We start from the raw sequence: 15,136 nt of genomic DNA, 5'->3' as shown, positions 1-15,136 counted from the left end.
GTTTCTGATATATTGAAGACGTATATTCTGTTCTAATATTTATGTAAAATGAATTGCAATTAAAATCTAAGTGTGATAACTTAGCTCTACAAACTATAATAGACCCAGAACCCAAAACATATCAGACTAATATCTGAAGTTCTTCTTCTTTCACCTTCTAACCTTCATCTTAAATGCTGTAACTCACCCAACCCTGCTGTGTCAGAGTTATTAACCCCTCACAATGACTTACACACCATTAAAAAGCCCAGATTTGATACTCTTTATTGATGGATCAAATGGTAAGAAATCAGAGGGACATATCAAGCAGGATATACTGTAACAGCACAATATGAACTCTCAGAAAGGGGACTCCTCCAATTTAAGTCTGCCCAATCAGCAGAACTACATGACCTCACTCAGGCTTGTCAGCTATCCAAAGGAAAACCAATAAACATTCATACTGACAGCAGATATGCCCTTGGGATGGTCCATGATTTGGGTATGCTATGGACACAGAAAGGATTCCTCATTTCTAGGAACTCCAATCAAAAATAGGCAAGAGATAAATAAACTGCTCTTTGCCATTCCATTGCCTAACCAAATTACAATTATTAAAAAAATGAAGCTCATGCTAGAAAAACAGAACCTGAGCATCAGGTAAATGCTCTAGTAGACTTCCTTGGAATCAGCCAGTACTAAAACTATTCCACTATGCAACCTGAATGAAGTCCCTAAGAGTGTATAATCAAATTATTTATGAAAATTTATATAAAAGACAAAATCAGGCACCTGAGCTGTAGCACCAATGTTGGTAACAATAAGGATGCAAACTTAATATCAAATGAGGACTCACTGAGGTTCTTCCTGAGTCCTTAAAAATGCAACTTCCTAAGAGCTCTAAAAGTTCTGCAAATCATCATGGTACAAATAAAATGATCCAAATTATGAAAAAAGTCTTAGTGGGGTGATTGCTCCAAGGCTGCAAAATTGGTTTACAACCAATGCCTGATTTGTCAAGCCCATAGCCCTAAAAAGACCACTATCATCATAGACGGAGCAGTCCCACCACCTACTGGATCATTTGAACATTTGCAAATGAATTTCATTCAACTGCCTCCCATGATGAGTTATCAATATGTTCTTAAAATTGTTTGTATGTTCTCAGAGTGGACTGACGCCCTCCATGTAGGAGGGCTGATGCCAAAACCATGTCAAACTTTCAGAAAATATATTTTGTTTATGGGGTAGCACCAGAGAAATTGCCAGTGACTGAGGAACTCCTTTTAATCAGACAAATAATTAAACAATCAAGGTGATTCTTAATACTCTCAGACACCTGGTAAAGTCAGATGGACAAATGTAACTTAAAACTAAAGTTAACTAAATTAACAGAATCAACTAGACCATCCTGGCCCAAAATTCTGCTACTGATTTTGATCAACAACTACAGGAAAGTATAAATTAATGTATAAATTAAAATAGTACGAGGAAGAACTATATGTTTAATAATAGAGCCACATGTATCTACTATATTTTTGACTTCTTTTTTTTTAAAAGATTTATTTATTTATGCATACAAGAACTGGGGTACAGGCCAAACATGTGAGGGGTGAGAGGATCTACCAGAGACAGAGTGGGGAACAGAACAGGCAGACTGACTGAAATACACTGCTGAGGGGAGCAGCGGGCAAGATAGGAGAGGTCTACCTCACCATGTGGGTTTCTACCTGGCCAGGGATCAAACACGTGCTGCAGAGGCTGTGGATTGCTTCATAGTGCAGTGCTTAACCCCTTGCACAACCAGGGAGGCCCTACTTTTGAGTTCTAATATGACTCAATATTGTACAGCTTCAATGCATTACACCAAGTGTATTTGCACCAGATCAAGGAAGCTTTCCATGACCCTTTTACAGATGGAAAAACCTTACATAACTTAGAACCTAAAGAGTGGTCTTCTGGAAACAACACCTAGGAAAAACTGCCCTTGAACCTCTTTTGAAAGGACCAAACCAGCTTCTCCCCTGGAAGGGAGAGAAACTGTTTGGCCACTGCCAAACTTCTCAGACATGAACCACTGCCACTGCCAAACTTCTCAGACATGAACCTTGGGTAGAAAGAAAAGATTCTTTAAGCAGCATACCAGAAGGATAAGTAAAGTTATAATTGACCAGGGAGGTTCCTCCCCAGAAGTAGATAACATCCTGAGGCAGACGGCTCTCCTAATAGCATGGATCTGTATATCCAATGTGAAATCTTTTTTTTTAAGATTTATTTTTATTTATTTATCTATACAAGAACTGGGGTGAAGTCCAGAAGTGTGGAGGGTGAGAACATTCACCAGAGAGAGTGGGGAGCAGAACAGGCAGATGTACTGAAATACACTGCTGAGGGGAGCAGCAGGTGAGACAGGAGAGGTCTGCTGTGCCATGTGGGTAGCTCCCTGGCTGGCCGGGATTGAACTATTGCTGCAGTGGCTGTCGATAGCTTGATAGCACTGAGACTTTAACCCCTGTGCCACCAAGGAAGCCCCTCCAATGTGAAACCTTTTCCCTTTTATCTATTTGCTGTTTGCTTTTTCTCTCTATTGATGCCTGGGAAGACAGCACTACAATTAGGATTTCACAAATAACAGCTACTGTAGGAAATTTAATAGGTTTGTTACGCTAAAGCAAAATCAGAACATGAACACAGGGAAACCCTAAAAGTAATTTCACTGGAATCCCATTGTATGCCTGCATTGTTGCACTATATAAAGTTTAAATACTACATCCACATACCCTTGTTTCTTGCTTCAATTAAACCCAACCCTGGGATGAGAAAACTAGATCCAATGAGAACATATATAAAAGACACTGCGGCCAACTATACATGAGCTCATTTGTAAGCTGCTAGATAGCCTTTCAATGTGATACCATAACATTTGGGCCTTGGTTGAATGATACCAATACCTTCATAATGACCAATGGGCCCCATACTAATACTTAAGAGTAAGCCCTATGTATTCCTTCTGCCAACATCTTTGTATGCGGAGGGTTTGGCAACAGTCCCTATTCTTGGGTCACTCATTGTCTTGACAGCTGAAGGATGAAAGAACAATGTATTCTGGGTGTATTTACTGATCCATTGTCTCTTCATAATACCTCATAAACTCAACATTGACTTACTCCCTTAAATTTATATAATGGACCAAAAAGAAGCTTACTAGCAGATATCTATATCTGGATGGGTATCATTTGAATTGTCCCTTCCTTGGTTTGGAGTTAGTACAAAATAAGCATATAATTAGAAAGTTATCCTTAACTCTGGCAACTATTGCTGAGACAACTATTAAGCCCATGGCTATAAAACACAAGTCCCCAGACTCTTGCTGGTTTTAGACTACTCGCTGGCTGAATAAGGAATCTGTGTCATAGCAAATACCCCCTCCTGTACCTTGATAAATACCTCTGGTATTGGAGAAACGCAAATACCAGAAATTAATAAAAAGCTACTTGCCTAAAACAGATTGATACCTCACCAGGGATTTTTATTTTATTTGTTTGATACCAATTGGTTTGACTCATGGGGACCCTGACTGAGTACCCTTCAGTTACTTAGTATTACACTTCTAATAGTCATTATTATAATTTCCCTGGTATGCTATGCTACCTCAAAGTTCTAAATGCATGTTTGCAGCCATCAACTGCAGATGTGATGGGTTCACCACACTTAGAGAAACAGAAACAAGATAAACAATGAAATAAACAGCAAACAAAATTTTTCCACAAATCTGACATCAAAACCTATGAGTTTCATGATAAGATAAGAGCGCTTGAACTTTTCAGTAACTAGAGTGGCAGTAGTATCAAATTTTTGGAAATCTCTCATATACAAAAAGGATGACCCAGACGGGGAAGTTGTTAATTATACAAGGACGCCATTAGTTGAGATGGCTCTAAGACCACAGCACGTTCTAAGCAAACCCAAATCTAAGCCTGTACATACCTCAAGGATACAAAAGTGAAACCTAAGGACAACTAATCAGCTACTTTGCTTACACTTTTTAATGCCCTTGTCTTTATTTTGAAAGATTACCTAAAATGTCAAATATGCATATTGAATTATATCAGCATTTCCTTGGGAACTTTCCTTACTTTGCTCCAGCCTTTCTCCATAAAGATCTTCCCAGCTTCCATGGAGGGGGGTGCTTCTTACTATTGTTGATATGGTGCTGCCTGATTTGAATCAATTTTTACTCACATAAATTCCTAAAATTTTAATAGGCCTCATTTTATCTTTTAGCAGAGTACTTTAAAAGGCATAGTCAAGAAAGGCCTTTCTAAAGAGATAAAAAAATTAAAAAGATACCGGAATGGTTTCAAAAGCAACAAAGAACCCACCACAGTGAGCCAGAGAAGACAATTACAGCCAGAGGCAAAGTAAACCAAACAAAGACAAATTCCATGCAACAGAGGAATAGAAAGAGGTCAATATGGAAAAATGCAGCATGGCCAGGAACTGTGCTCTGACATATTTTTTTAATTTACGTACAAGCCTGCATCCACACTGAGAGAGACAATATGCTACCCTTATTTTATAGATAAGCTTAGAAAGAAAAGTAGATAAGCTTAGGAAGGTTAAATACCTTAACCAAAGTCATAAGTTTAGTTAGTGCAGTAGCCTTCCTATACAATCCCAAGAATGCTAAGGACCCAATTATATAGTTTTTACCACTTAATATTTTCCAGCATTTAACCAGGTCTATAACCTTCTAGATTTTGTACTAGTCCTCAAGTGTTTTATCTTGCTAAATACTTCTGAATGTAGGGTAAGTATTAGAGCCTTAAAATGTTAACACTTGAACTTACAAAATATAAGTTGTTCTGTTTACACAAGCTTTAAGCAAGTCTGTTTTCATTTCTAAAAGTCTCTAATAATTTTATAAGCCTTAACATAAGTTCTTAAGAGATGTCTTTAATTAAGACATTAAAAAGAGTAAATATTTTTTAATTGGTAATTGAATAAATAACTCATCAAAAACAACAAAGCAGTAAGTCCTTCTTTCAGCTTAGTATTATACCAAGAGATAACTTTCACATGGTGCGTTTACGTCAGCATATGGTGTTAAATGCATTACAGAGTTTAAATGAAGTTAATTACTAAATAAAGTCATATGGACTAATAACATAAATCAGCATTTCTCAAACTGGTGTTCCTCAGAACCAGTTCCAACAATTGCTTTGTGGGTAAAAAGAAGAGTCTGTGGTTAAATAAATGGTGGGAAATTCTGAGTTCAATACCCTTGGAGACAAAGCTTTATTGAAGGCCTTCTCAGGGCCTTTAATATGCTAATATACATTATAAATTTCCAGAGCAGAGTATGGTGAAGTGTTACCAAAGAAGCTTTGGGGAAAACTTAACATATTCTTTAAGGAAAGTTCCCAAGGAAATGCTGATATAATTCAATATGCATATTTGACATTTTAGGTAATCTTTCAAAATAAAGTCTAGGGCAAAAAAAAGTATAAAGTTGTTCTAGTGTCAGCAGCATTAAAAATAAAAGTATTATATTAAGCATCGTAACATCAACCACATAAGCTAAGCACAGAAGAGTTCTATAAGAAAGAATGTATACACTTACTTGATCTCTAATTTGGGAAGTAAGATTTTCCATGTCTCCAGTAAAATGTTCAAGCCTTTGTTTATAAATTTTAGATGCCTTTTTTAGAGCTATAGCTTTTTGCTTACTTGATTCTTTCATTGCTACAGCCTCATGCTTATTTTTTCTCACTTGCAAGTTCCATTCAGTTATCTTGCTTTCTAAACTCTAAAAACAAAACGAAACAAAACAGCACTCAAATCATTTTAGAATGTCAATGTTTATGTAAACACTGGAAAAAGATGTAATAATTATCCAGTTTTTATCAAAATGACTAATCATAAGATTAATACCAAGTGAAACAGTGAAGAAAGATGATTTTAACAAAGTTTATTGTAAGAGAAAACAAATAGAAAATCTGTAAGTGTACATAAAATTAATGCTATTCTATTAACAATATTGGTGATTATACTACAAATACCAACTTTCTAAAAGTTTTTGTGATTAACTAAACCTTTAAGAAATTTCAGGTCAAAAATACTAGCAGAGCACTAACTGCAAATAATTGCGCTGAAGACAATTCAAACAATAGGTACACAAAGCTCAAAGGAATTGGTGATTCTCCAAATACATTAGGACTAGTTTGAGAGATAAGGACTTAAGAGAAGATATGATTAAAATCTATAGATCACGGAGGATATAGATAAGACAAACAGACTTATTTATCAAATTTTAATTTACTAGAATTAATGGACATGCCTTGACATCAAGGAAAATAAAAGTACTATCTCACCAAAGGAGTAGTATTTGTTAAAGTTTTTATTCCAAGAACAAACAAGTTTGGATGAATGAGTAACTACCAGGTCCTAATAGTAGTAAAGGAAAAGAGATGTATGAGGACATGTTTCCACCACTAATTTAGATGGTACTAAATGGCATGATTGTTACATTGACATGTCTCTTGGGGAGTTAACTAGAATATTATGTTAGGTGGATCACAGATATCATTTAGTATGATAACTTCTCATAGTTTTACTACAAATTTTAAGACCCTGTATTTACAGTATTTGAGTACTAGGTATCTAAGCAGCAAAAACTTAAGATCTTAATGATTTGCATTTTATTAAGTTGTGTAATCCTGAAAAGAACTTAAATTCTTATAGAATTTTTAAGCTTTGGACTCCTCTTCATTGGACATCATTTTAATAAAATAAGAGAGAGAGAAGTCATAGTAAAAAAGCTATAACTGTCTATTTAACCTGTCATCAACAAAAGCTATGCTTCTACTAAAATTGATACTAAGTACAACTTTTAAGATTTGATCTTTTTGAAAATAACTAGAAAGACCAAGACTAAATGAAACATTCTTTTATTGGTTCTAAAAATTATATCCTAAGTTAAAAAGTTCATGATTTTTTTAAATAAATAATTGGAAAAAATCAAATAAGAGCAGTACAGTAAGTCTACTTAAGAGGAAGACCCGTAAATGCAGTTGTCATTCCTCTAAGAAACCACAGGGTGTCATCATCACACCATGAAAAACTGCTACACTTTAAATAAGAGCTTTTTTAAACACCAAAGGCACATTTTTTTTTTTTTTTAAACAAGGTTCTAGTCAAAACTGTCTCACTAGACTTATCAAATCCCACTATTAAGTACCATTAGGGAATGTAATAAAATGATGAGATTATTTTTGTTGCTTCAAATAACACCTCACAGTCATTTGCCAAAAGGCCTATATTAATGACATTTAAGGTCAACTATTTGTCTTTTCCTATTCCCAAGGAAATAGACATGTTGCATATTATAAAAATAGTTACTCTTGGCCTGTTCTAACAAGTGAAAGTATATAAAATCTAATTTTTATGTTATGAAGATAAAGATAAAAAAAATGGTTAAAGGTATCTTCAGGATAGTTCTCAGAGAATTAAAATGTAATCTTAATTTTTTAAAGTCCCAATAGAATTTACTCTGAAATACTAAAAAATTGAGATTTACATTGCCAAACTTTTAAACCTAAACAGAAGAACTAAATTCTAACCCCCAATTATGTAATGCCTTAAATTCCAAACCATGTTAGAGGGGTGTAGAACAATCAGTAACCTAATGAAACTTTCTCTTAATCATTTCTAAGCACAGCGTTTTTGTAAAGGAATTTGAACTCTGTGTATTAGACAAAGAATGTCTTGGCAAAATCTTAGGATTTTAACCTTATACTGCTTCTCCAAATTATATGGATATAAAAAGAAACTGTTAAACATCATTCAAGAAAATTTTAATATTTCATTTTTTTCCCAGGTCTTCCTTTTAATTTATTTTTTCCAGCTTTATTGAGCTATAATTGATGAGTCAAAGTTGTAGACAGACATTCAAGGTGTAAAGTAGGATGATTTTTTTTTACATATTTCTTTTTTTTTTAATTTTATTTTTATATTCTCCATACAATTGCAACTTAATATTTCATTTTTAAAATGCAGAGGATATTTTAAAAAACATTCATGGTTGATATTTGAAAACATAATTAAGAACTGTGGTAGATGATTATTAATCACATGTATTCTCTTGTATTTACCAGACAGACCAATGCAATAGACATACCAACACTGTGTATTTACCAGACAGACATACCAACTCTGGTTCATATGCAGCGCCCTAGGACACCAAAGCAAAGGACACAGGAATCTAAGGGGAAAGTGCTTTTTCAAAAGCACAGGCAGGAGTACAAAGAACAAAATTTATATTCCCCCATAGACATTAATGTCCCCTAGATGGCCAAAAGGTTTTCTGTCTTCGAAGGAAAAAAAAAAAACAAAAACATCCAACCCCAGCTCAGTCTGAAAAAATGTGCTATAGATTTTAGTCATCTCCCAAATTCAGGAGTGCAAAAGCAAACAAATTTAACACAGAAGTCCTCACACTCAGTGAGGATTGTCTTTACACACTTCTCCTCTGAAAGTGGGAAATGCCAAAAATGAGTCAATCTAGTTAGCTTGTACCATATCATAGCAAGTTCAAGTTCCTATCTCAAAGTGACTATGAGTCTTCCAAAAGAATATTTTCCCTAAACACTATTTACAATAGGTAAGCTATGGAAACATCCAAATGTCCAAAAATAGATGATTGGATCAAGAAGATGTGGTACGTATACACATAGAATATTACTCATCAATCAAAAAAGATAAACTCATGCCATTTGCAGCAACATGGATACAGCTGAAAAGGCTCAGTGAAATAAGCCAGAAAGAAAATGAAAAATACCAGATGGTTTCACTTATAGGTGGAATGTAGGGGATCCAAATAAGGAATCAGAAAAAAAAGTAATTATAATAAAGTAAAGATCAAAATCAACAGGCAACTATAAACCAGAGACATTCTGCAGGGGGAGAGAAGGAAGTTGGATCAAAACAGGGATTGGAAGAGCACAAGGGCCTATGGTGATGGTACACAGGTGAATTAGTGGTGGGAATTCCATGGGGACTATACTTGATATGATAAAGCATACATTGTATAAAAATGAAGAATGATGTAAAAATATATATAAATATAAAAAATTAGAAAAAGAATATTTCCCCTAACTATACTCCTAAGTATATGTATTATACATAAAATAAACAAATCGAGTTTTATATATACACACACATATATATCAAGGGGATTACTAGATTATCTAAACACCAAAGCTAGATTAAACTGATTTTAAGTTATAGTTGGTAACAAACAAAACAATAAACCTGCATTGACTGCTCATTAAGTATGTTCGAGAGCATGCATGTTAGTGTGGGGAAATGACTGAAATAACATATACCAAAATGCTAACAATGGTTTCAGTGTTTCAAAGTCATTTTAATTTTCTTCTTTATATTTTACAAGTTTTCCACAGTAAACACAAATTAATTATATAATGGGGTAGATTTTTAAAGTAATTCAAGTCCTTCAAATCTTTCCTAGGTTGGTATTGAAAAGAGATGGCATTTTTATTTTGGAACTTGGAACCAAATCTTTAGAAGGAGCAGAAATCCTAAGATTATGATTTGTCTCAAGTGTGCATACTTGAATTCTTTCAAAACCACAAAATTCTAGAATTAGGAAAATAGCCTCTCACTAATTTTTTCCTTAAACTACAAAATGGATGCAAATTTGTAACCTTTATGTGTTCTTTTAACTTAGCATTCTCTGCTTCCTTTTTTTGAATTTGAAGCTGCAGCCGTTCATGTACCATCTGCACAGACTTTGAAAAACGATTTGCTTTCAGAGCATTTGCCTAGAAAAGAAAACAAAAAAGTGTTACTTTATGTATTTCTCTACAATCTTTAATTTTACCCCTATGTAGACATGCTTTTAAAAACTGATAAAAAAAGACATAGTAGCATTTTACATAAGCCATGACTCCTATTACAAATGTATTTTATATAAACCCATTGGGATATTTTCTCCTCCCCTTGTTTATTTAATGGTTCCTGGTAATAATCTCTTTTTCAAAGCTCCCATCTCTCTTCATTGTAAAATTAGGAATATATCTAAAATGCTTCTACAAACACCAAACCAAAATTAAAATGCACTACAGTAAGTTTACACAGAGTTCCTAATATATAATCAATTATGTCAAGGACCCTGACAGAAACACCATAAAAATATCAATATTTAGGGCCTCCCCGGTGGCGCAGCGGTTGAGTGCTGGGTTGCGAAGCTGCCCGCAGCCTCTGCAGCGCCGGTTCGATCCCCGGCTGCTCCCCGGCCACCAGAGGAGGGTCCCACATGGCGCGCAGACCTCTCCTGCCGCCCGCTGCTCCCCTCAGCAGTGTACTTCGGTCCTTCTGCCTGCTCTGCTCCCCGCTCTGGCTCTGGTGAATTCTCTCACCCTCCCGCGCTTCTGACTGTACCCAGTGCTTGTATAAATAAATAAATAAACATAAATAAATAAATCTTTAAAAAAAAAATATCAATATTTATATATTTGAGATATAAAACTTGAAAAATACTCAAATAATCTAAAAACCTGTCTATTTCTTTTTTGGCAAAAAAAGATTTATTTATTTACGCATAGAAGAACTGGGGTATAGGCCAGAGGTGCGGGGGGGAGAGTGAGAGGATTCACCAGAGACAGAGCGAGGAACAGAACAGGCAGATTTATTGAAATACACTGCTGAGGGGAGCAGCGGGTGAGACAGGAGAGGTCTGCTGTGCCAGATGGGTTAGCGCCCTGGCTGGGGATAGAACTCAGGCTGTGGCGGTAATAGTGCTGCGACTTAAACCCTAGGCCACCAGGAAGGTCCCAAAACCTGTCTATTTTTAAGGATATATGGTGATCAAGACAGAAAGCAGAGAAAGAGGTAACCAACATCAAAAAATATATAATAAATTAAGCCAAAATATTTGCTTACCTTTTCATTCTGGAACAGACAAGAAAGTTCTTGGATATAGGTCTCCTTTTCAAGGATCTTCTTCTTAAGATTCTTTAGTAAATATATTTTAAGAATTAGAAATATCACAACTTGAATAATATTGACTAATTTCACAAAAACCAAGCAGCACACAAACCAAAAAAAAAATGTCAGAAAAAGTTTAAAAGACTTACAGCATTTTCACTTTCATTATCTGTTAGCTTCTCTAGCATGTTGGATAAACCATCCCCTGCCTGTGAAAAAAAGATGTTACAATTCAATGTTCATAGATTATATTTCTTTATATAATAAGCCGGAAAGAAAAAGAAAAATATTGGATGGTTTCACTTATAGGAGGAATATACAGCATCCAAATAAGGGATCAGGAAAAAGAAAGTAATTTTGATAAAGTAAAAATCAAAATCAATGGGCAACTATAAACCAGATATATTTTGCAGGGGAGGAGAAGGGAATAGGATCAAAACAGTGGTGGGAAGAGCACAAGGGACCATGGTGATGGTACATGGGTGAATGGGTGGTGGGAATTTCACGGAGACTATAACCAAGATGAAAATTAATACATTGTACAAAAAATGAAAAATGATGTGAAAAATATATAAAATAATAAATAAATAAATAAAGACTTACAGCATTTTCACTTTCATTATCAGTTAGCTTCTCTAGCATGTTGAATAAACCACCCCCTAACTGTGAAGAAAAGATGTTACAATTCAATGTTCACAAATTATATTTCTCTATATAAAAGGGTAGCAATTATAACAAAAATCACTTATGTAATTAATATAGACAATTACCATGCACACCTCATATTTTTAAAAAATTGTCAGAATGATTTTTTTGACTGTGTCCCTAAATCATTTTGCTCACAATTATCTCAATTAATTAATTAACTGCTAAATAATAATTCACAGTATAAGTCAATGACATAAAAATCTGATTTACAAAAGAATTTCACAGTGTTGTTTATAAATAGATAAAAATTATAAAGGACCTAAATTCTAGCAACAAGACAAATTTTTAATTAGAACAAATCAGTAACAGAATTCTGTCTAGGCATTTTAAATGAGAACAAAGAATGCTTATTCATTTTGAGGGCCATACCTTTGCTTGAGAATGTGAAAAAGTTACTAATTACTTTCACTCCATAACACATATCTAATATAGAACATATAGGGCCTCCCCGGTGGCGCAGCGGTTGAGCGCTGGGTTGCGAAGCTGCCCGCAGCCTCTGCAGCGCCGGTTCGATCCCCGGCTGCTCCCCGGCCACCGGAGGAGGGTCCCACATGGCGCGCAGACCTCTCCTGCCGCCCGCTGCTCCCCTCAGCAGTGTACTTCGGTCCTTCTGCCTGCTCTGCTCCCCGCTCTGGCCCTGGTGAATTCTCTTACCCTCCCGCGCTTCTGACTGTACCCAGTGCTTGCATAAATAAATAAATAAATAAATCTTTAAAAAAAAAAAAAGTGTTAAAAAAATAAATAATATAGAACATATAAACAATATATAATACAAATTGCACAATTTCAAAGGCTTCATTGACTTCCTGAGGCTCACTCATCTTTAGACTGTTAGGGAATACAATGGGAAGCCCGGCATATATATCTTCTCATTTCTCTCGGGGATATGCATATTGTAAATGAATGCACACAACAGTTTTATTCTTAACAGTCAAAAAGCAGAAGCAACTCAAATGTCCATCAACTGAGAAAGTGATAAGTAAAAGTGGTATACCCGTACAACAAAATAATCCTCAGCAACGAAGAGAAATGAAGTACTAATACCTGCCGCAATGTAGACAAACCTTGAAAATAAACTAAATGAAAAAAGGCAGTTATGAACAATCGCTTAAGATTTCATTTATATGAAATGTCCCGAAAGGCAAATCAGAGACAGAAATTAGGTAATAGGCTAAGAAGTGTGGGTGGGGATGGCAGATGAATTTATAAAGGACTTGGGATTTCTTTATGTAGTGATGAAAATGATCTAAAATTGATTATGGATTTGGTCCCACAATTCTGTGAATATACTAAAAATCACTTAATTATATCTATTAAATGGGTGAATTACATGAGATGTAATTATAATTCAATTAAATGGTTACAAAAATATGTGAACGCAAAATGAAAATATGTGAAAGTACACAAGAATTTAAATGTTAAGAGTATTTTACTACCATAGGGTGAATGAAGTACAAAAAGTAATGAAAGATTCTGAGATAAAAAATAAAAATATATTTTTTATAAAACATGTCATTTTCATGTAGAATTATTTATGAAATATAAAAAATAGGGGTTAGCTTAGTGATTGCTACTTCAAACAGTCAAGAAATATTTCAAATATATCAATATTTTAATTTCTAAAATAATTAATATCTAAAACTACATTTGAGACTATACCCTTCAAATGTGAAATATTACTATCAAATTAGGGTTTAGTGTTCCTTACTTGTTGGTAGTCTGTCTTTCTAAGAAGATGTTCCAAAGCTTGTTTTACACGTGTGAAAGTGTCTAGTTCTTTTGTCAATATTTCCTTCTGTTTAGAAATCTTCCAATTGGATACAAAAAGATTAGCCTGACAGAATATAAGAACCACATACACAGTTAAGACATAGCATTAAAATATTATAAAATATGTATTATTAAAGAATACTTTTGCTAGTAACAAAATCATTCTGCATATAGTGACAAATATTGGCAAGTTTATTCATAGTAAATATGATATTACACAGTAGAATAAATTAAAATGAAATCAAAATAACAGGTTAAATCTTAAATTACTTCAGGCATTTAATAAAATTAGAATATAATTTTTTTTTGCCCCTAACTCAAATGTTAGCAGACTGATATTTTAGAATACAGTGTTCTAGTCATTAACACTATAGAAAATATAGTAGCATATCTTTTAATCTCTCGTTCAACTCCAGGTAAGTCAAGTACCAAATTATAGAGTTTCTTGTTTCAGCTCTTATCAGGTACATGCCGAGTCTAGCTTTTAGCGAAAGAATTGCAATTAATGACATAGGAATAAAGAATACTGATAAGCCTACATATTTCGGTATCAAATACCAACACGTGAGCCAAACTACTTTAAGATATGAGATCTCCTTAACGCATTCTGGTATTATGCCAACTTTGTATTTTGTTCACAGGTCAAATACTCACATTTTCAAAATTAATTTCTTCAATGGTTTCCTTAAAAAGTGGCAAAAGTAATTCTACAGAACAGGTTGCCAACTCAGCTTCCTTAAATGTTGCTTCCAATTCATTTTTTTCATTTAGGATGTCCTGTTTTAGACTAATTACATATACACAAATAAAATTTAAGTTAAATCTGTCACACACACTAGTCATACTTTTTATGCAAATACAGCATAGCCTGACTAAATGAGTTGCACAGATCGTTCTGCAAAATGTAACAGTATATTATCACTGAAAACGTGTAATTTTTTTATACTTCTGTAACAGAATGTATACTTCTGTGTTTTTTCAATATTGTACACGAGAAGGCAATTTTTAAGATGTTAAAATATATAAAACACCAAGACCATGACTAGCAATGCTTTGCCGTGCTACTATTTATTCAGTATCCCTTTTCTGGTATGTGTCCTTTTTTCTTCGCTTACTTCTTCCTTAACTCCAAATCAAAAAGATTTGGATATTATCCCCAAACCCTTTCTTGAAATTTATTGTTCTTCATAAGAAAATTCCTCCAGAAGGATGAATAATCTAAATAAATGGGACACACACACACTTTCCCAGATACCTAAAATTCCTTCAGATTTGGCTTTAGAATAAATTATTGTCATTCAAAACAATATTGCTTTTGGCTTTGCTAATTACATTTTACCTATACACTACATGTAACACCTTAAGATATATTTTTTGGTTCCATTTTTATATCCTGAAGTCTAGATGCTTTGTACTACCTTGTCATTGAAAGAGAATCCTGACCTGTGTTACTTGCACACACTTAACACTTACATTGTGGGTGTCCAATACTTTGAAGAACATCCCAGAGATAGGTCATGGCCCCATTTTAATTCCTTGAGACAAAAGGTCATAAAGAGGTATTGAGGGAGTGGGTGAGTAGGAATGCTTAGCAACATTCCAGAAAATTATAATACAGGCTTGCTATATGTTGTAATTAAGAGTTCAGCACCAATAACTTTTGTTTCATTTA

At 34.3% G+C, this 15,136-nt stretch overlaps 1 protein-coding gene across 8 annotated transcripts in view; it reads right to left on the bottom strand.

The window, feature by feature from the left end:
- Window positions 1-15,136, bottom strand: part of ODF2L (outer dense fiber of sperm tails 2 like) — a 71,905-nt gene that overhangs the window by 17,101 nt on the left and 39,668 nt on the right. For 7 of the 8 annotated variants that reach the window (XM_054691409.1, XM_037498563.2, XM_037498564.2 and 4 more), the window contains 7 exons: window positions 14,119-14,251; window positions 13,403-13,528; window positions 11,590-11,649; window positions 11,136-11,195; window positions 10,942-11,013; window positions 9,705-9,821; window positions 5,603-5,788 (listed from right to left, as the gene is read on the bottom strand). In XM_054691409.1, the coding sequence (XP_054547384.1) occupies window positions 5,603-5,788; window positions 9,705-9,821; window positions 10,942-11,013; window positions 11,136-11,195; window positions 11,590-11,649; window positions 13,403-13,528; window positions 14,119-14,251 (754 nt within the window). The remainder of the gene's footprint in view (window positions 1-5,602; window positions 5,789-9,704; window positions 9,822-10,941; window positions 11,014-11,135; window positions 11,196-11,589; window positions 11,650-13,402; window positions 13,529-14,118; window positions 14,252-15,136) is intronic. The other variant, XM_037498562.2, reaches the window with a different exon arrangement.

This window comes from Talpa occidentalis, unplaced genomic scaffold (genome assembly GCF_014898055.3).
Source record: "Talpa occidentalis isolate TD23 unplaced genomic scaffold, MPIMG_talOcc4v2.1 talOcc4.9, whole genome shotgun sequence".
Lineage (NCBI taxonomy): Eukaryota > Metazoa > Chordata > Mammalia > Eulipotyphla > Talpidae > Talpa > Talpa occidentalis.
This window is presented reverse-complemented; position numbering and strand designations above follow the sequence as displayed.